At 42.9% G+C, this 22,959-nt stretch overlaps 1 protein-coding gene across 7 annotated transcripts in view; it reads left to right on the top strand.

The window, feature by feature from the left end:
- LOC110535102 (dedicator of cytokinesis protein 8) overlaps nt 1-20,509 on the top strand; it is a 79,930-nt gene extending 59,421 nt beyond the window's left edge. For 4 of the 7 annotated variants that reach the window (XM_036936203.2, XM_036936204.2, XM_090191064.1 and 1 more), the window contains 13 exons: nt 84-236; nt 5,446-5,604; nt 5,719-5,819; nt 6,449-6,641; nt 6,882-7,025; nt 7,141-7,272; nt 7,487-7,621; nt 7,975-8,061; nt 8,292-8,528; nt 8,714-8,857; nt 10,331-10,437; nt 13,837-14,004; nt 14,388-20,509. In XM_036936203.2, coding sequence (XP_036792098.1) covers nt 84-236; nt 5,446-5,604; nt 5,719-5,819; nt 6,449-6,641; nt 6,882-7,025; nt 7,141-7,272; nt 7,487-7,621; nt 7,975-8,061; nt 8,292-8,528; nt 8,714-8,857; nt 10,331-10,437; nt 13,837-14,004; nt 14,388-14,439 — 1,812 coding nt within the window. In that variant the 3' untranslated portion in view covers nt 14,440-20,509. Of the gene's footprint in view, nt 1-83; nt 237-5,445; nt 5,605-5,718; nt 5,820-6,448; nt 6,642-6,881; nt 7,026-7,140; nt 7,273-7,486; nt 7,622-7,948; nt 8,062-8,291; nt 8,529-8,713; nt 8,858-10,330; nt 10,438-13,836; nt 14,005-14,387 lie in introns of all 7 variants that reach the window. The other 3 variants (XR_016484672.1, XR_016484673.1, XR_016484674.1) reach the window with 1 other exon arrangement.
- Nucleotides 20,510-22,959: the final 2,450 nt, after the last annotated feature.

The raw sequence follows: 22,959 nt of genomic DNA, 5'->3' as shown, positions 1-22,959 counted from the left end.
ATTGTCTATATACAATATATACTGACGGTATTGTGTGTGTATGGATGTGTGTGCGTGTACTCACAGTATTGTGTGTGTTATAGTTTGGTGACCTGTTATTTGAAGAGGAAGCCGAGCAATGTGCAGACCTGTGTCAGAAGGTGCTCCAGCACTGTAGCAGTCCTGTGGATGGAAATAGAAGCCAGGCCTGCGCTACCCTATACCTCATCATGAGATACAGCTTCAGCTCAGCCAATGTGAGCGCACGGACGCACACACACACACACACACACACACACACACACACAGAGATTCCGTCTCATCCTTTTTCCTCTACCACCCAGTCGTTTCCATGTCTATTTTGAGCTCAGTGGAGAAAGTTGCTGAATGATGTGTTTCTGGGTACTTAGAAGTGAACAGGGAGATATGTCACTGTCTACCCCTGTGTCCCTGCCTTTCTGTAAGTAATGACAGTACGAGTGAGAAAAAGGGAGAGGGAGAGAGGCACCACCAGGCACCTCACCACCCCAACCAGCCAACACCCTCCCACCCCGACCAGCCAACACCCTCCCACCCCGACCAGCCAACACCCTCCCCAACCGACCAGCCAACACCCTCCCCAACCGACCAGCCAACACCCTCCCCAACCGACCAGCCAACACCCTCCCCAACCGACCAGCCAACACCCTCCCCAACCGACCAGCCAACACCCTCCCCAACCGACCAGCCAACACCCTCCCCAACCGACCAGCCAACACCCTCCCCAACCGACCAGCCAACACCCTCCCCAACCGACCAGCCAACACCCTCCCCAACCGACCAGCCAACACCCTCCCCAACCGACCAGCCAACACCCTCCCCAACCGACCAGCCAACACCCTCCCCAACCGACCAGCCAACACCCTCTCGAACCGACCAGCCAACAACCTCCCACCCCAACCAGTCAACACCCTCCCAAACCGACCAGTCAACACCCTCCCACCCCAACCAGTCAACACCCTCCCAACCCAACCAGTCAACACCCTCCCAACCCAACCAGTCAACACCCTCCCAACCAACCATGGCCACAGTCAAACCAATCCTCCTGACCCTTCCATGTCCCCAACCTTGACAACTTAAAAATCACACGTGCTCAGGTTAGATCAGACCTAATCCACTCAATTAAATTAAGCAAAACAGAAACATTTTACATTTGACTAGAAATTAAAATGGAAGTCATCTCAACAGAGAAAAATGTCCTCCTGTGTGCTACTTATATCCCCATACTTTAATGAAGACATCTTCTCCATCCTAGAGTGGGAGATCAACCATTTCCATCCCCAGCGACATGTACTAGTCTAACCTCAGTGCCAGAACTGGACCCTCCACACACAGGGGGGCAAACACCTACCTGGAGGGGACTGCATTCCCTCCCAAATTATTTAACTTGTGTCAAACGTTTCGGGTAGCCTTCCACAAGCTTCCCAGTTTGGCCCATTCCTCCTCCCATTCCTCTGCCCACACATTTTCTATAGGATTGAGGTCAGGGCTCCATGGCGGCCACTCCAATACCTTGAATTTGTTGTCCTAAAGCCATTTTGCCACAACTTTGGAAGTATGCTTGTGGTCATTGTCCATTTGGAAGACCCATTTGCGACCAAGCTTTAACTTCCTGACTGATGCCTTGAGATGTTGCTTCAATATAACCACATCATTTTCCTCCCTCATGATGCCATGTATTTTGTGAAGTGCACCAGTCCCTCCTGCAGCAAAGCACCCCCACAACATGATGCTGCCATCCCTGTGCATCATGGTTGGGATGGTGTTCTTTGGCTTGCAAGCATCCCCCTTTTTCCTCCAAACATAACGATGGTCATTATGGCCAAACAGTTCTATTTTTGTTTCATCAGACCAGAGAACATTTCTCCAAAAATAAAGGTGTTCCAAAATGGGTCCAGTTGCCAGAACAACAAATGCACATTCTATGCCATCAAAAGGAACGTAAAACTTGACATCCCAATTAGGATCTGGCTAAAAGTACTTAAATCAGTTATAGAACCCATTGTCCTTTATGGTTGTGAGGTCTGGGGTCCGCTCACCAACCAATAATTCACAAAAGGGGACAAACACCCAATTGAAATCCCCAAAAGATCTGTAAAATTCTACCACCACCTAAAAGGAAGCGATGCCCACACGTTACACTGCAAAGTCCTCCCCTACAGAGAGATGAACCTAGAGAAGATTCCCCTCAGCCAGCTGGTTTTGGGGTTCTGTTCACAAACAGACTCCACAGATATCTAACAAGACACACAATCTATAGTAAAGGAATGGAATTAAGAATATATAAATATTTGAATGAGCAATGTCAGAGCGGCATAGACTAATATACAGTAAAATAGGGCAGAATACAGTATATACATATGAGATGAATAATGCAAAATGTGTAAACATTATTAAAGTGACTAATGTCCCATTATTAAATTGGCCAGTGATTTCAAGTGTATGTATATAGTGCAGCGGCCGCTGTGCTAGTGATGGCTGTTTAACATTCCGATGGCCTTGATAGAAACTGTTTTTCAATCTCTCGATCCCAGCTTTGATGCACCTGTACTGACCTCGCCTTCTGGATGATAGAGGGGTGAACAGGCAGTGGATCGGGTGGTTGTTGTCCTTGATAATCTTTTTGGCCTTCCTGTGACAATGGGTGCTGTAGGTGTCCTGGAGGGCAGGTAGCCTGCCCCCTAGTGTTGCATTCGGCAAACCCCACTTCCCTCTGGAGAGCCCTGCAGTTGAAGGTGGTGCAGTTGCCATACCAGGCATTGATACAGCCTGACAGGATGCTCTCAATTGTGCATCTGTAAAGGTTTGTGAGGGTTTTAGGTGACAAGCCAAATTTCTTCAGTCTCTTGAGTTTGAAGAGGCATTGTTGGCTTCTTGTTGCCTTCTTCATTGTTGCCTTCTTCACCACACTGTCTGTGTGGGTGGACCATTTCAGTTTGTCAGTGATGTGTACGCCAAGGAACTTGAAGCTGTCCACCTTCTCCACTGCGGTCCCGTCGATACGGGGGTGCTCCCTCTGCTGTTTCCTGAAGTCCACGATCAGCTCCTTAGTTTTGTTTACGTTTGGTGAGGGTTATTTTCCTGGCACCACACTCCCAGGGCCCTCACCTCCTCCCTGTAGGCTGTCTCGCCGTTGTTGGTAATCAGGCCTACTACTGTTGTGTCGTCTGCAAACTTGATAATTGAGTTGGAGGCGTGTGTGGCCACGCAGTCATGGGTGAACAGGGAGTACAGGAGGGGGCTGAGCACGCATCCTTGTGGGGCCCCACTGTTGAGGATCAGCGAAGTGGAGGTGTTGTTTCCTACCTTCACCACCTGGGGGCGGCCCGTCAGAAAATACACAGTAGCAGAATACCTGACCACTGTGACAGACCCAAAATTAAGAGAATCCTTGACTCTGTACAGACTCAGGGAGCATAGCCATGCTATTGAGAGAGGCAGACCTGGCTCTCGAGAGAAGAAAGTCTGTGCTCACTGCCCACAAAATTAGGTGAAAACGGGGCTGCAATTCCTTACAAATGTATGACCACACATTTTCCCCATACATCACACTGACCCAGAAAGAATTTGAAAACAAATCAAACATTGATTTACTCTATATCTGTTACACAAAATACCGCAATGTGCAAATCACAGCAGCAAGATTTGTGACCAGTTGTCATGAAAACAGGGCACAAACAACATTGTAAATACAAGCAATATGTATCTGTTATGTTTTATTGCTGATAACATTCTTTATCCTCATGAAACCTTTATGCGTGCAATGTTTACTGTAACATTTTATTTTGTTTCTTCTCATGTTTGTTGATTTGTTTATTTTAGTTGCTTTTCAAATGTAAATGTGTTTCCTATAGGGAGGGAGAGAAGAGGTGGGAGGTAGCGAGATGTAGATAGAGGGAGGGGTAGGGTGAGAGGGAGGTAGGGTGAGAGGGAGAGAGGGGTAGGGTGAGAGGGAGGGTGAGAGGGCGGGGGGGTAGGGTGAGAGGGAGGGCGGGAGGGGTAGGGGGGTAGGGTGAGAGGGAGGGCGGGAGGGGTAGGGTGAGAGGGAGGGGGGTAGGGTGAGAGGGAGGGCGGGAGGGGTAGGGTGAGAGGGAGGGAGGTAGGGTGAGAGGGAGGTAGGGTGAGAGGGAGGGAGGGAAGGAAGGAGGGAGGGAGGGATGGGTAGGGTGAGAGGGAGGGAAGGAGGGAGGGAGGGAGGGTAGTGCTGGAGAGATTTGTACATCAAAGCGTTTCCACCACCATTTCACACGTTTAATTTTACAGACCAAAAAAGACTCACCTTGTCTAGGGTATTTTGTTTTGTCCACATTTTGAACATTTACCGACACATTTTCTGTTTCCATTAGGCCTGTATTGACTTTTTTTTTATCCAGCATAAGGTTGGACGGAAACCTGGTTGTAGGTAAGTGAAAGGCAGAGAGAAGGATGGAAAGAAACAAGGAATAACACCATCACTCAGTGATAGTGACCCCAGCACAGGGAAGACACACACACACAAAACGTATCAGGCCTGGCGCCACACTCGGTTTAACAGAATGGGGCCGTAGAGATGATCCATAGGTGATTATGTCTCAGCTAATGGGAGATAATTTCTCGCTTTGCTGATGATGGCAGAGATGGATGGGGTTATACACACACACACACACACACACACAACCATGTCAGCGCTAAGCCCTCCGTTACCTGGAGGAAACTCTGTGACCCCCCCCCCCCCAGCAAGAACTGGACTGACCAAGAAAGAACATGAGAAGGATAAGGAGAAAGAGAGAGATTCAGAGAGAAGGGGAAAGCAACAGTGGGAGAGAGATTCAGAGAGCAGCAGAGGGTGAAGGAGACAGAGAGAGATTCAGAGAGAAGGGGAAAGCAACAGTGGGAGAGAGATTCAGAGAACGAGGCAGAGGGAGAGGGAGACAGAGCAAGAGAGAGATTCAAAGAAAGGGACAGAGAGAGAGGTTCAGAGAATGAGGCAGAGAGAGAGGTTCAGAGAATGAGGCAGAGAGAGAGGTTCAGAGAATAAGGCAGAGAGAGAGGTTCAGAGGGAGACAGACCTAGACAAGTAGATAGACTTAAAGGGGAATATTGACAACCCTAAAGTCTACTTTATTATCCAATACATGACTGAGCAATGTCATATCATTCTTTAATATATTTTTATAGTTGAGCTTTTTATGAATACAGCCAGCCTGTGTTAATGTCCTTCCACTCCAAGCCCTGATTATGAGTATGGGCCTCCTCCTTGTCAAATCCCCCTCTACAGAGATGGACAGAGGGCCACAGGACAGGTCCCTCTCTGTCTACAGAGATGGGCCATTTAAAAAAAGTACTGCACTATGTATGTAATGGGGTGCTATTTGGGACGCAGTCTAGGTCCCACCTAACCCCAGATACTCCTGCCCCTGTTCCTCTCGCTCTCTCTGTGCTGTGTAGAACTTCTCCCGGGTGAAGATGCAGGTGACTATGTCTCTAGCCTCTCTGGTGGGGAAGTCCTCGGACTTCCATGAGGAGTATCTCCGCAGGTCCCTACGCACCATACTGGCCTATGCAGAGGAGGACACAGAGATGCAGAACACACCGCTGCCCTCACAGGTACACACACACACACACACACACACACACACACACACACACACACACACACACACACACACACACACACACACACACACACACGTTGATATCAACCCTAGTGTTATTGTGTAGGTGGATGAGCTGCTGAGGAACTTAAACAGTATCCTGTCAGACACGGTGAAGATGAGAGAGTTCCAGGAAGACCCAGAGATGCTCATGGACCTCATGTACAGGTACTCATTCACTCACTCCTTCATTCCTGCTGTAGGGCTCTGTGTATGTTTTTCTCCTGGTTCCTATTCATTTCTTTGTGGATTGGTTTCTTCTCTGTTTGTTCCTCACTATGGAAACCATGTGGTAGCAGTTTGGGACAGAGATCTGTTTTTTGTGTATGTAAATCCATACCGAGTTTGTGTGGGTGTGAATGCAGACTCTCTGTGCATGTGTCATCTGCTTACATTCTGCATGTCTACAAATACATTCTTGTTTATCATTCTGCATAAGCCAAGCATCTGTAAAAGGTTATGAATTATTGAATTTACATTATGCTACCTAAAACTGACTCCCAGCCCTCCTCAAATGCTTCCCTCACCCCAAACCATTCACTCACTGACCTCCCAGCCTAACAGGATGCAAGGAGAACACATTATTATAGCTGATTACAGGACCCGTATACACAAAGCGTCTAATCTAGAATCAGGTCCCACCGTTCGTTCATTACAATCTAAAAGGGAAAACTGATCCTAGATCAGCATTTCTTCTCTGAGAAGTTTTATGAATATAGTCCCAGATCTACAGGAGTACCTAAGAGCTTGAGTACTGGGGTTGGTTTGGATTTCAGCATCACTCCTTCTGTCTCCAGGATAGCGAAGGGTTACCAGACGTCTCCTGACCTGAGGTTGACCTGGCTGCAGAACATGGCGGAAAAACACAAGAACAGGAAGTGTTTTACCGAGTCGGCCATGTGTCTGGTCCATGCTGCAGCCCTGGTGGCTGAATACCTCAGCATGCTGGAGGACCACAAATACCTACCTGTGGGCAGTGTCACCTTTCAGGTGGGTACCTAGACTGTTCACTCACTCACTCACTCACTCACTACTGATTATGGTCTGTTGCCATAAAGGGGAACTGTATACTCAATGTAATGTTTCATTGATTGGCTGCTGTCTTGCTTAATCACTTCATGTCTTCGTTGTTTGTGAAAAACAAAGCTGTCAGTAATACCTGATTGATTAATTGATTGATTCCCATTTGTGACATGCCGGATGAGTCTGATTGGTTGGTTGCTTCTATAGAACATCTCTTCCAATGTGCTGGAGGAGTCAGCGGTATCAGATGACATACTGTCCCCAGATGAGGACGGTGTCTGTTCAGGACAATACTTCACCACCAGTGGTCTGGTGGGTCTACTGAAGCAGGCTGCGGAACTCTTCAGCAACGTAAGACACACAAACAGACAAACAAACAAAAGCGGATCCTAAATAATGGTACTGCTGCACTCACATAAAGACACTCAACAATGGTGATAATAGTGTGTTGTTGCTTTGTTTTCAGGGTGGTCTGTATGAGACAGTAAATGAAGTGTATAAGATCATAATGCCTGTTCTGGAGGCTCACAGAGATTTCCGGGAGCTGGTCTCTACTCACGAGAAACTCCAGAGAGCCTTCGACAACATCATTCAGAAGGTACAGACAGACATCAGCGTGGACTACTCTATATGAAGGGATTACAGTCACAATACATATGAAGTACTTAGAATTATAGTGAAATGATTACAGTTGGACATTGATGTGCTGTATTTGGAGGAAAGCTGTCTACCTATTTCCTTCACTTGGATGTTAATTATTCTTTTTTGTGTATAATGTTACAAGTCGCTTTCACGTGTTTGTCGCGTCCCAGGGCCATAAGAGGATGTTTGGGACGTATTTCCGGGTGGGTTTTTATGGGGCCAAGTTTGGAGACCTGGACGAACAGGAGTTTGTTTACAAGGAGCCAGGGATCACCCACCTGCCAGAGATATCCCACAGACTGGAGGTAACTGAGAGAGAGCTTGTGTCTGCGTGCGTGTGTGTCTGTGCGTTCATGGGTGCATGCTTTTACTGCATGGATATAAAAACTGCATCTATTCAAATGAGTACTGCATCTATTCATATGAATACTGCATCTATTCACAAGTACTGCATTTACTCATATTAGTACTGCATTTATTCACAGGAGTACTGCATTTATTCACAGGAGTACTGCATTTATTCACAGGAGTACTGCATTTATTCACAGGAGTACTGCATTTATTCACAGGAGTACTGCATTTATTCATAGGAGTACTGCATCTATTCATAGGAGTACTGCATCTATTCATAGGAGTACTGTATCTATTGGTGTTGTAGAACTTCTACAGTCAGTGTTTTGGCGATGCCCTGGAGATGATCAAAGACTCCAAAGACATAGACAGAAGCAAACTGGATGCTAACAAGGTACAGTATATGACAGTACACCACCAAACCATCCTGTGATCCTGCTGTGTCCCTTTTCACTACCTTCTGACTCGCATAAAAGCAGAGATGCATCTAGTTGTTTGTGAATGTCAAATTATTGAGAGGAACATTCACAAACAACTAGATGGATCTCCACTTTTATCCTCTCACTCGCTTTTTCTCTCATTCTCCGCCCCTCCGTTCACTCTCTCTCTCTCTCCCTCCCACAGGCCTACATACAGATCACCTACGTGGAGCCCTTCTTTGATGACTATGAGATGAAAGACCGCCTGACCAACTTTGAGAAGAACTTCAACTTGCGTCGCTTCATGTACACCACGCCCTTCACCAAGGCCGGGCGGCCGCGCGGTGAGCTCAACGAGCAGTACAAGAGGAAGACCATCCTCACCACCATGCACACCTTCCCCTACATCAAGACACGCATCAACGTCATCCAGAAAGAAGAGGTATGCTGGTAGAACAAAGCCTGTTTAGACACGGATTTTCAATATTGGCTTCATCTTTGCTTTTTGATCGTTAATGACTCTTAGCCAATTAGACATATATATATATTTTTTTTATCTGTCCAAATCTAACTTGTACCTTTTCACTTTCTTTGCCTCTCCTTCCTTCTCATCCTCCCATCCCCAAGTTTGACCTGACTCCCATTGAGGTGGCCATCGAGGACATGCAGAAGAAGACCAGGGAGTTAGCAGTAGCCACACACAGGGAGCAGCCCGATGCTAAGATGCTCCAGATGCTTCTACAGGGCTCTGTGGGAGCCACCGTCAACCAGGTACCTCCAGCCACATGTCCTGACCCCAAAGGAATACATGTTTCTGCGTCCCCCACACTGGCATTTTTAACATTAACATTACTGATTTGAAAGTTACTCATGGACTCCACACATCAAATGAAGAGGAAAAACAAGTGTGAAAAGCCAACTGAAGTGATGGCATAGTGTATCTCGTAGGTGTGAGTTGTATTCTTCTGAATCCTCATCACTAACCTTGAGGAAGCATCCAATCTAGGAAGTTAGTAAGTAACTTGATAAAGAGCAGGTGGGAGACATGATACATCAAAGAGTCCAGTTCAACCATAACATCGTCTGTACAGTGCCTCGGCTGATTCAGTTAAAACCTTCATTCACAACCTCTTCTTTCATGTCTGCGCTAAACACTGAAACCCTTTGATCTGATGGCTCCCAGCTCCCGTCAAACGTTGGCTAAACGCTAAAGTAATGATGTAGTTACACCAGGCCCCAGCTCTCTTTTGTATAGTCTATTCTGACAGCAACCCCTGCTTTCACCTGCTGACTGTATACACAACCTTAATGTTCATGCTGTCCATAAACAAACACAGCCCTGGGCCTAATCAGTAGAGAGGGATGGCTCCCCGCTGTCTGTCCGTCTCTCCAGGCCCTAGTCTAGCACATATGTTTGCGAATGAACCCCGATGAGCATTCTAATGCCTGGCCATGTGAGCGTGCTGTGGTTTCATGATAAATATCAGTTAGGATAACACGATCCCAGAGAGGGAATGAATGGGAGCCAAATGGCTGCTTGTAGGCAGAGTTAGTGGTGACATTAGCCACACAGTGATCAGGCTAATCAGGGTGTCCTCCATCTGATCTCTTCCTTATGTCCTGGCTGAACAGTGTGGCCTTTGGACACTTTGGCTGCGTATCATATGGCACCATATTCCTTATGTAATGGGCTCTGGTCAAAAGAAGTCCACTATCTATGAAATAGGGGGCTGTTTGGAACGCATTCATTACATAAGCATTCAGTTAGTTTCCTCTAATGAAAGTCATTACTGAGTATTCAGTTAGTTTCCTCTAATGAAAGCCATTACTAAATATTCAGTTAGTTTCCTCTAATGAAAGTCATTACTGAGTATTCAGTTAGTTTCCTCTAATGAAAGTCATTACTGAGTATTCAGTTAGTTTCCTCTAATGAAAGCCATTACTAAGTATTCAGTTAGTTTCCTCTAATGAAAGTCATTACTAAGTATTCAGTTAGTTTCCTCTAATGAAAGTCATTACTGAGTATTCAGTTAGTTTCCTCTAATGAAAGTCATTACTAAGCATTCAGTTAGGAAGTAGTTTCCTCTAATGAAAGTCATTACTGAGTATTCAGTTAGGAAGTAGTTTCCTCTAATGAAGTTTCCTCTAATGAAAGCAAGGCATTCATCATTGCTCCCCTCTTTTCCTTCCATCCTTCACGCTCTCTCTCTCTCTGTGTGTGTGTGTGTGTGTGTGTGTGTGTAGGGACCGTTGGAGGTGGCCCAGGTCTTTCTGAATGAGATCCCAGCAGACCCCAAGCTCTTCCGCCACCACAACAAACTGCGCCTGTGTTTCAAAGAGTTCATCATGAGGTGAGAGCCAAACCAAACACTACCGTGCAACTGCAATCCACGCCTACCAGCCAGTGATGAGAAACACATCAAACTTACACTTTGTGCTCTCACTTTTGATCTTGCTCTGACACTTGTTTTGGGTGCAGTTCGATTCTCCATCTTTTCCCCAAAGTGTACACTCGTTTTCAATGCCGGCAATAGTACATTTTGTGGTGGAATACAGTGAGGGAAAAAAGTATTTGATCCCCTGCTGATTTTGTACGTTTGCCCACTGACAAAGAAATGATCAGTCTATAATTTTAATGGTAGGTTTATTTGAATAGTGAGAGACAGAATAACAACAAAAAGAATCCAGAAAAACACATGTCAAAAATGTTGTAAATTGACTTGCATTTTAATGAGGGAAATAAGTATTTGACCTCCTCTCAACCAGAAAGGTCTCTGGCTCCCAGGTGTATTTTATACAGGTAACGAGCTGAGATTAGGAGCACACTCTTAATGGTAGTGCTCCTGATCTCAGTTTGTTACCTGTATAAAAGACACCTGTCCACAGAAGCAATCAATCAGATTCCATACTCTCCACCATGGCCAAGACCAAAGAGCTCTCCAAGGATGTCAGGGACAATATTGTAGACATACACAAGGCTGGAATTGACTACAAAACCATCGCCAAGCAGCTTGGTGAGAAGGTGACAACAGTTGTGATTATTCGCAAATGGAAGAAACACAAAAGAACTGTTAATCTCCCTTGGCATGGGGCTCCATGCAAGATCTCACCTCGTGGAGTTGCAATGATCATGAGAACGGTGAGGAATCAGCCCAGAACTACAAGGGAGGATCTTGTCAATGATCTCAAGGCAGCTGGGACCATAGTCACCAAGAGGTAACACACTACTCCATGAAGGACTGATATCCTGTTGGGCCCGCAAGGTCCCCCTGCTCAAGAAAGCACATATACATGCCCTTCTGAAGTTTGCCAATGAACATCTGAATGATTGAGGACAACTGGGTGAAAGTGTTGTGGTCAGATGAGACCAAAATGGAGCTCTTTGGCATCAACTCAACTCGCAGTGTTTGGAGGAGGAGGAGTGCTGCCTATGACCCCAAGAACACCATCCACACCATCAAACATGGAGGTGGAAACATTATGCTTTGGGGGTGTTTTTCTGCTAAGGGGACAGGACAACTTCACCGCATCAAAGGGACGATGGACGGGGCCATGTACCGTCAAATCTTGGGTGAGAACCTCCTTCCCTCAGCCAGGGCATTGAAAATGGGTCGTGGGTGGGTATTCCAGCATGACAATGACCCAAAACACATGGCCATGGCAACAAAGGAGTGGCTCAAGAAGAAGCACATTAAAGTCCTGGAGTGGCCCATCCAGTCTCCAGACCTTAATCCCATAGAAAATCTGTGGAGGAAGCTGAAGGTTCGAGTTGCCAAACGTCAGCCTCAAAACCTTAATGACTTGGAGAAGATCTGCAAAGAGGAGTGGGACAAAATCCCTCCTGACATGTGTGCAAACCTGGTGGCCAACTACAAGAAATATCTGACCTCTGATTGCCAACAAGGGTTTTGCCACCAAGTACTAAGTCATGTTTTGCAGAGGGGTCAAATACTTATTTCCCTCATTAAAGTGCAAATCAATTTATAACATTTTTGCCATGTGTTTTTCTGGATTTTTTTGTTGTTATTCTGTCTCTCACTGCTCAAATAAACCTACCATTAAAATTATAGATGGATTATTTCTTTGTCAGTGGGCAAACGTACAAAATCAGCAGGGGATCAAATACTTTTTTCCCGCACTGTATATATTTCTGGCATTAATGGTTTGAAATAGCTTTAGTGGTACTGTTGCATGGTACTATTGGGCTCCCGAGTGGCGCAGTGGTCTAAGGCACTGCATCTCAGTGCTAGAGGCGTCACTATAGACCCCCTGGTTCAAATCCAGACTGTATCACAACTGGCCACAATTGGCCCCGCGTTGTTTGGTTGGTGTAGGCCTTCATTGTAAATAAGAATTTGTTCTTAACTGATTTGCCTAATTAAATAAATACAAATGATAACTATAAAAAATGGTGGACATGGAAAAGCAAGCGAATGACAGTTAAAACCAGCTATGTATGCACCCACACCATCTGTCTTGGTATTACTGGAATACATTCCTAGGTGATACTGAAGGAATCTAGACGTTGTACTAAATCACAACTGGACAGGCGTATTAACTTGTTTCCTCTTTAATATCACTCAGCTGCATGGAACAGAAAAACGGTATTGTTCCCTGGGGACTTTCATTTTAGTTTTAATATTTTAAACATAATTTAAACCAACCGTCTAAACGGATGAGGCAGGGACTATGGTGATTTGGTCCAGGGAGTGTGTCTCTGTGTGTATGTGTGTATGTCTCGTATCGTTTGCCTCCGAAAGGTGGCTTTCATTTGGGAACCCTCATGTCACATTCCAACTACGTTGATTGCTGCAAGCAGGCCAGCAAATATTTACCGTCATTTCAGAAACATTTATTTTCCTCCATAATCCATGCAAGTTTGCAAGAGCTCATTATATTCCAAGTATCCACTTCTCAAGCTGCTATTTGGGCTGGAAGGACGATGGCTAGCTAGTAGCAACACATCAACTGAGGTTTTTCGGGGGGGGAGTGAAATGCCTTTTCCCCCCAGCCCCCTTTTTTTCAGCAGTCCCTATGCATTTACTGTATTCTGTTAGATTCCATTTTTCATATTACTTGCATTAAAAGGGGAGAGAAGTGCAACCATATGTTTTATAAGCATCCTCGTATTTCCATTTCCTTCTGCCTCGTTCATCCATTATGTATGTTGTAATTGTGAATGCGGGCAGACAAGACCCCGTACCGTACCAGTCCTCTGAAATGAGGTTCAACCCCAGGGTACTGTGTTTGGGCATGGATCACTATACTCCCTGCCACTCTCAGCACAGTACTACAAGAGACACTTTCCTTCCTTGAGCAATCCTGTACTAAAAAAGGAAGCAAGGCTCAGAGAAAGACTGAACATCTAATACAGGTGGACACACAGGTTGCTTAATAAGGTGAAACAATTATTAAATGCCAATGTGAACTGATTTGGGGACAAATCCATGTCGGTCACATAGTTCGTTCAGGAAATAAACTGAAATGCATGAAAAGAAAATAAGGAAATGAAATGGATGCATGAACATCCTCATGAAGATGAATGAAAAGTAATGTCAGGTCAGTGTTAAGTGATGAAGGTGAGGAGAGGAACTCATTCAAGACTTGAGACAGCCCACAGAATGGTTATATCCCAAATGGTACCATATTCCCTACAGTGTATATAGTGCATTACTTTATGGACCCTGGTCTACTGTATATAGGGAATAGGGTTCCATTTTCCATTCCCCCCCCCCCCTGTTCCTCTGTAGGTGTGGCGAGGCTGTGGAGAAGAACAAGCACCTGATCACGTTTGACCAGAAGGAGTACCAGCAGGAGTTGAAGAAGAACTACAACCGTCTGAGAGAGAACCTGCGGCCCATGCTGGAGAGGAAGATACCCGAGCTCTACAAACCCATCAAGCCACGCCTGGGGAACAGGTAACGGATCATCAAAGTGCGCAATGCAGGGTTGAGTCCATTCGGGCCCAAATGTGAGGGGAAATGTTTGGAAACGGAGGAGGTTTATAGTTTTGTCCCAAATGGCACCCCATTCCCTATACCACTATGGCCCCTACTATATATAGGGAAAATAGTTCCATTTGGAACACCACTGATACCTGAATATTTTTAATAAGAATGTTAGTTTTAGTTTCATGTTAATCCAATTAACAGTCCTGCTTGCTTATGTCATCTGAAAGAATCTGACAGCTGCTGTGTTGTATTTTCATGTTGCCTATGCCCCCATGCAAATGTAATTGAATAGTTTCCTCTCCTCCTCCTCCTCCTCCTCCTCCTCATCTTCTCTGCTGTCCCATCCAAAGGGATTCCGTCAAACGGCTCAGTTTCCGCAGAGCACTGGAGGAAAACTCCTGAGACGGCCAGACAGACTTCTCTATCTGAGGGAATGCTCCAGAGGCCAGAGAAAAAAGGATGCTGTAAAAGTAGAAAATGTGGCAAAGGGAAGAGGGAGAGCAGAAGGGAGCTAGCAGTCCTCATTCACCACTGTACACATGATTACACGGAGGACTTACAATAACATCTTAATCAATAACACAACATTGCTAGTTCTCTTGTTCTATGATTACTGCTAGTCCTAACGATGCTGCAAACTACTGTGGGTTTGAGAAAGACGAGTACAAGTTCCACATTTAAGGGATACTTCAGGATGTTGGCAATGAAGCCCTTTATCTACTTCCCCAGGGTCAAATGAACTTGTGGATACCATTTTTATGCCTCTGTGTGCAGCTTGAAGGAAGTTGCTAACTAGCGTTAGTTCAACTGCCAACTAGCGTTAGCGCAATGGCTGGAAGTCTTTGGTAACTGTTGGCATGCTAGTAGATGGGTCAAAGACGTATAAGGTTTTCAAAGTAGCAAAAAAAACAAAACAGCAATTTCAATTCCCCAAAAGGCTTTTTTTAATGTTAATTGGGAGTGTCACCTATGCCCATATTAGTTATATTCAAGAATAAAGCCAAGAATTCATTTTTATTGTGATTTCATATGAATGTACCCTACTGTTTTTTATTTGATAAATTTTTCATAATCACAAGGTTAAATATCCATGCTTAGACTGGCAGAAATAGAACTACCCCGAAAAAAATTACATTTTATTTTGAATAAAACATATTTGATGTGCCACGGGTACAACTCAAAATATGTTGCAGGTTTTTTACAAAAAAAACCTGCCTTACACTGAAAAAAATGCAAAAATCTATGAAAATATCTTTCATTCATGCTTTGCGATTTGTTTTTGTCTCTGAGTCAACAAAAAACCTGAATGACACTGGCACAGAATAGGATTCGCATCCATTAAAGGTTATTAGTAGTCTATTAATAGTAGGCTATGATAACACTTAATCAAAGTTTAAAAGTTAAATCAACTCCCTCTCCCTTTCTCTCTCAAACATGGTTTGTTACTATTTCGTTGCTAATGTTAATAATAATCATTTTACTATAATTTGAGAATGCGGCAACACTTTACGTTGCATTAAGTTGCATTATTGCACGATTATTACATGATAGTTAATGTTGTAATTATGCGTTGTTACACTCTAACTGGTAAATGTATATTCAATACAGGTACACAAATGCAATTTCAAGATGCCTACACAAAATAGCTACATAAAATGCCCATCAACCTACTTCAATTCAAACTTGTAGAGTCTCGATATTTCATAAAGTGTCCCAAACGTGAAGCAGCTATTAATGATTATAATTCATAATCCATTTGGAATCCATAATTATGTTTGCGTGTGCGTGATATTATATTAACCAATATAATCCATCAGTTATACCTTAACTGCAGTGCAATAAAACATAACTACAGTGTAATAGCGCAACTTAATGTTAAGTGTTATCCACCCAGCTTTATATCCTATTATATCCTATTCTGTTGCTGACAGTAGCATGAAAACAATACCTTTTGTATTTGCATTTATTATGGATCCCCATTAGCTGCTGACAAAGCAGCAGCTACTCTTCCTGGTGTCCAACAAAATTAAGGCAGATTATACAATTAAATTACCATTACAATACATTCACAGATTTCACAACACACTGTGTGCCCTCAGGCCCCTACTCCACAACTACCACATATCTACAGTACTAAATCCATGTGTATGTATAGTGCGTATGTTATCGTGTGTATGTGTCTGTGTTTGTTGTTTCACAGTCCCTGCTGTTCCACAAGGTGTTTTTCTATCTGTTTTTTCTATCTCATTTTACTGCTTGTGTCAGTTACTTGATGCGGAATAGAGTTCTATGTAGTCATGGCTCTATGTAGTACTGTGTGCCTCCCATAGTCTGTTATGGACTTGGGGACTGTGAAGAGATCTCTTGTGGGGTATGCATGTGCGCAAGCTGTGTGCCAGTAGTTTAGACAGACAGCTCGGTGCATTCAACATGTCAATACCTCTCCTAAATAAAAGTAGTGATGAAGTCAATTTCTCCTCCACTTTGAGCCAGGAGAGATTGACATGCATATGATTAATATTAGCTCTCTGTGTACATCCAAGGGCCAGCTGTGCTGCCCTGTTCTTTTTTTTCTTTTTTTGTGGCACAAAACTAGGGCCTGTAGGACCTGCCTTGTTGATAGTGTTGTTAAGGAGGCAGAGCATCGCTTTATTATATACAGACTTCTCCCCATCTAGCTACTACTGCATCAATATGTTTTGACCATGACAGTTTACAATCTAGGGTTACTCCAAGCAGTTTTGTCATCTCAACTTGCTCAATTTCCAAATGATTTATTACACGATTTAATTGAGGCTTAGGGTTTAGTGAGTGTTTTGTTCCAGATACAATGCTATAAATATTTAGGGCTAACTTATTCCTTGCCAACCACTCTGAAACTAACTGCAGCTCCTTGAGTGTTGCAGTCATTTCAGTCACTGTAGTAGCTGATGTGTATAGTGTTGAGTCATCCGCATACATAGACACTCTGGCTTTATTCAAAGTCAGTGGCATGTCGTTAGTAAAAATTGAAAAAAGCAAGGGGCCTAAACAACTACCCTGGGGAATTCCTGATTCTAGCTGGATTATATTTGATAGGCTTCCATTAAAGAACACCCTCTGTGTCTGTTAGACAAGTAACTCTTTATCCACATTATAGCAGTGGGTGTAAAGCCATAACACGTACGTTTTTCCAGCAGCAGACTATCAATAATGTCAAAAGCTGCACTGAAGTCCAACAAGACAGCGCACACAATCATTTTATCATCAATTTCTCTCAGCCAATCATCAGTCATTTGTGTAAGTGCTGTGCTTGTTGAGTGTCCTTCCCTGTAGGCATACTGAAATTCTGTTGTCAATTTCTTTACTTTACTGAATGACATTGATGAAGCGCAGAAGTCCGGACAAAAGTTAAATATTTTTTAGATACAGTATGTCGCCCATTATTCTATATATTGTTGCAAACACTAACACAATTATTCCACGGGTGTTCATTTACATTTTTAGGATGAATTTCTACATTTTAAAAACACTTTTGTCATTCGAATTTTAACCTGGACAGTTACACTGAAGGATATTTTGTCACTTTAGAGCTCATGAACTCCCTTAATTTAATAGTTTGCAACACAAATATTTATTGGTCAAAAGAAGGGTAAGAGTTGTGTGATTTAATATTATATATGTCTTTTTATGTTAAATGAATGGCCTTTGGACACAAAATGTACATGTCTTGTCATTGACCCAGATACCAGTAATTGCGGTAACGTTAGTTAGAATTGGCTCGCAAAACTACCTCCAGCTTCCTTCATACTGGATGCAAAGACATTAAAATGGTGGTATCCATGAGTTCATCTGACTCTGAGGAAGTAGATAAAGGGCTTCATTGTCAAAATCCCAAAGTATCCCTTTATAAGGTCCTTGCAGGTCCAGGGAAGTGTGTGTGTGTGTGTGTGTGTGTGTGTGTGTGTGTGGACGTGTGTGTGGACATGTGTGTGTGGACGTGCTCAGTGATTCTTGTGGGGACCAGAAATCCCCGCAAGAATAGTAAAAATTTGACCAACTGGGGACATTTTATTAGTCCCCACAAGGTCAAATTTCTAGGGGGTTTAGGGTTAAGGTTAGAATTAGTGTTAGAACTATGTTAAGGGTTAGGAGCTAGGGTTAGGGGTTAAGGTTAGGTTTTTGGGTTAAGGTTAGGGTTAGAGCAAGAGTACGGATTAGGTTTAGGGGTTAGGGAAAATATGATTTTGAATGGGATAGAATTGTGTGTCCCCACATGGTTAGCTGTGTGTGTTTACTTTTTGTCATTGTCCTGATAAATCACTCTGTTCTGACTCATGACTGATGATAAATCACTCTGTTCTCCAATTTATGATCAATAACTGATGATAATTTACTCTGTTCTCTGCAAAAGGGAATCTGTACTTGCACTCGTATGTGTACAACCCTACAGACTCTCACACTGTAAACATGTAATTCCTCAGTTAACTTGTGATGCTATATTTGTTATATATGTTTGTTAGACATAATTGGCTGTGTAGATACTCATGGAGATTAATTTATTATGAGTTCACAAATGAGTCTTGGTACATACAGTGCCTTCAGAATGTAGTCATACCCTTTAACTCACTCCACATTTTGTTGTTGCAGCCTGAATTCAAAATGGATTAAATAAAAACAAATTCTCACCCATTTACACACAATACCCTATAATGACAAAGTGAAAACATGTTTTTAGACATTTTTGCCAATTTATTGAAAATTAAATACAGAATTTTACAGAACACTTCCCTGGGCCTTCAATGACCTTAAAGGAATGAAGCCCTTTATCTACTTACATACGTATTCACACCCCTGAGTCAATACTTTGCAGAAGCACCTTTGGCAGTTATTACAGCTGTGTCTTTCTGGGTGTCTACAAGTTTTACACACCTGGATTGTGCAACATTTGCCCATTATTCTTTTCAAAATTCTTCAAGCTCTGTCAAATTAGTTGTTGATCATTGGTAGACAACCATTTTCAAGACAAGTAGATTTAAGTCACTGGAACTCGGCGACTTAGGAACATGCACTGTCTTCTTGGTAAGCAACTCCAGTATAGATTAGGCCTTGTGTTTTAGGTTACTGTCCTGCTGAAAGGTGAATTCATCCTCCAGTGTCTGGTGGAAAGCAGACTGAACCAGGTTTTCTAGGATTTTGCCTGAACTCCTCAGTCCTTAACGATTACAAACATACCCATAACATGATACAGCCACCACTATACTTGAAAAAAATGGAGAGTGGTACTCCGTAATGTGTTGTATTGGATTTGCCCCAAACATAACACTTTGTTTGGGAATATTTTTATTCTTAGGCTTCATTCTTTTTACTCTGTCAATTAGGTTAGTATTGTGGAGTAACTCAAATGTTGTTGATCTATCCTCAGTTGTTTCCTGTCACAGCCATTAAACTCTGTAACTGTTTTAAAATGACCATTGGCCTCATGATGAAATCTCTGAGCGGTTTTCTTTTCTCTCCGGCAACTGAGTTAGGAAGGACGCCTGTGTCTTTGTAGTGACTGGGTGTATTCATACACCATTGATAGTGTAATTAATAACTTCACCATGCTCAAAGGGATATTCTACCTTTATTTTTTCATTTATTTTTTTTACCCATCTACCAATAGCTACCTTTGTTTGCAAAGCATTGTAAAATATCCCTGGTCTTATGGTAGAATCTGTGTTTGAAATTCACTGTTCGACTGAGCAACCTTTACAGATAATTGAATGTGTGGGGTACAGCAATGAGGTAGTCATTAAAACAATCCTGTTAAACCCTGTTAGTCCATGCAACTTATTATGAATTCATATAGGCTTGCCATAACAAAGCGGTTGAATACTTAAAACATTTCAGCTTTTCATTTGAATTAATTTGTAAAAATGTCCCAAAACATAATTCCATTTTGACATTATGGTGTATTGTGTGTGTGTGTGTGTAGGCCAGTGATTTTTTTTCTTCTGTTCTCTAAATAATCCATTTTACTTTCGGGCTATAACAAAAACAAATTGGAAAAAGTCCAAGGGTGAGAATACTTTCTGAAGGCACTGTATAACTTAACTAAGGCCACCAACCAAACCCAAGTGGCATATCTGGATTTGCACAGAGAGAAATAATAGATGAATGTTTACAGTTATGATACATTTTGTAATTTTTCTAATGAAAATATATATTTGAGATAATATACAGTATCACTTTAGTTGGCAATAACAATATTGAAACAATTGTGGTTACTATGACTGAATGTGACAAAGTCAAGGCACATATCAATACAGTTAAAATACTTCTGAAAAAAACGATGTATTAGGATGCCAACGTACAATATATCTACTGTATGAACAAGATAGGTTTTCAAGTATGCCCAGGCTCTTAGTCTTGTCTGTTTGTTGACGTCATGTTGTAGAACCTCATGCATTCCAATAAAGAAATCCTTTGTAATACTACTAGGAAAACTCAATACTCTGATGCTAAATACTTATGGGCATTCATTCACATTCTATAGTGTTCTGTTACAATGAAGCTGCATAGTAGTACATTAAGGCTGTGTTTACACAGGCAGCCCAATTCTGATCATTTTTGCACTCATTGGTCTTTTGACCAATCACATCAGATATTTTCACATCAGATCTTTTTCAGAGCTAATCTGATAGGTCAGAATACCAATGAGTGAAAAGAAATGATCCGAATTGAGCTGACTATGTAAACGCAGCCTAAGTGATGGTGAGTATAGGACAGGCTACAGAGGTCTATCAATAATCACCTGGAAACCTTGTTTTTCCTTTTGTTGTGTTTTTCTTCTTCAGTGCTTTATTGAAAATGTGGGATTTTAGATCATTGTCATGCACACATATCAATGTCATGCACTTGAAGCAATTCAACTTAAAATATGTAATCTTCCCTGTGGTCATTGTTCCTCCACTTATTATCATTAGACCTACAGTAGCGTAGGCCTAGAGGACTCATGTTGCAAAATATAAACTTTCCTCATTAGTGGCCAATGTTGGATCACAATCCACCTCCAGTTACATGGATGACGATTGAATTGGAATGTGAAGCTAAGTACTGTAGCTTTAGAAGATACAGAATATACTGTAGATCTAGGTAGATTCGCAGTATCCCTCTGCTGAACACTACACTCAGATAAGCAACCTCATCGTATTGTGCTCGAGCTGCTTTATATACAGTGCCTTCGGAAAGTATTCAGACTTTTCCCACATTGTGTTACGTTACAGCCTTATTCTATAATGTATTACTTTTCCCTCCATCAATCTACACACAACACCCCGTAATGACAAAGCAAAAACTGTTTAAAAAAAACTACATTTTTGCTATTAATTTTTTATTTTTTTTTACTGTTATTACATTCACATAAGTATTCAGGATAGTTAAGGTAATTTATACATGTACAGTAGATAGGAGTAAAGTGATTATGCATAGATAATAAACAGCGAGTAGCAGCAGTCAATGTAAATAGTCCGGCTGGCAATTTGATTAGCAGTCTTATAGCTTGGAGGTTGAAGCTGTTGAGGAACCTTTTGGACCTAGACTTGGCACTCTGGTACCGCTTGCCATGTGGTAGCAGAGAGAACAGTCTATGACTTGGGTGACTGGAGTCTTTGACTATTTTTTGGGCCTTCCTCTGACACCGCCTAGTATATAGCTCCTGGATGGCAGGAAGCTTGGCCCCAGTGATGTACTGGGCTGTACGCACTACCCTCTGTAGCGCGTAACGGTCAGAGGCCAAGTAGTTGCCATACAAGGCAGTGATGCAACCGGTCAGGATGCTCTCGATGGTGCAGCTGTTGACATTTTTGAGGATCTGGGGACCCATGCCCAATCTTTTCAGTCTCCTGAGGGGGAAAAGGGGTTGTCGTGCCCTCTTCACGGCTGTCTTGGTGTGTTTGGACCATGATTATTTATTAGTGATGTGTACACCAAGGAACTTTAAACTCTCGACCAGCTCCACTACAGCCGATGTTAATGGGGGCCTGTTCGGCCCTCCTTTTCCTGTAGTCTATGATCATCTTCTTTGTCTTGCTCACATTGAGGGAGATGTTATTGTCCTGGCACCACACTGCCAGGTATCTGACCTCCTCCCTATAGGCTGTCTCATTGTTGTCGGTGATCAGGCCTACCACTGTTGTGTCATCAGCAAACTTAATGATGGTGTTGGAGTCATGCTTGACCATGCAGTCAGAGGTGAAACATACAGGAGGGGACTAAGCATACACCCCTGAGGGGCCCTGGTGTTGAGGATCAGCATGGCAGATGTGTTGTTGCGTACTCTTACCACCTGTGAGCAGACCATCAGGAAGCCCAGGATCCAGTTGCAGAGGGAGGTGTTTAGTCCCATGGTGTTGAATGCTTAGCTGTAGTCAATGAACTGCGTTCTCACATCGGTGTTCCCTTTGTCCAGGTGGGAAAGGGCAGTGTGGAGCGTAGAACACCAAAACAAACAAAAAACGAATAATATATGAGCAAACTGTTTTGACCGGAAAACATTTTAAACATGATTATTCGTATCTTATCTATTCTTTCCATTGTTGGCCTATATCCTAACCACAATTCACAATAAAAAATGCAAAGCTTACCTTTAAAAAAATAAATAATAATAATTGAATAAATGGAAAATACACCACACCTCTCCAAGGACAGAGTATCATCCGTGCCTTGAAAAACAGGTCATTTTCCTGTACCTGCATTTTTCTAAATTCATATTTAGGCCCTATCCCCAGTTGCAGGGAACTAGTTACAGCTCTGCCCTGGATCTAGACCAAGGAAACATGTATCTACACTGAACACAAAATATAAACACAACATGTAAAGTGTTGGTCCCATGTTTCATTAGCTGAAATACAAAATCCCGGAGATTTTCCATTTTATTTAGCAAAAATGTTGTGCACATTT

The sequence above is a fragment of the Oncorhynchus mykiss genome, chromosome 11 (genome assembly GCF_057628025.1).
Source record: "Oncorhynchus mykiss isolate SJ-2025 chromosome 11, ASM5762802v1, whole genome shotgun sequence".
NCBI lineage: Eukaryota > Metazoa > Chordata > Actinopteri > Salmoniformes > Salmonidae > Oncorhynchus > Oncorhynchus mykiss.
The sequence above is the reverse complement of the archived record's forward strand: the minus strand, read 5'-3'. Positions and strand labels throughout refer to the sequence as shown.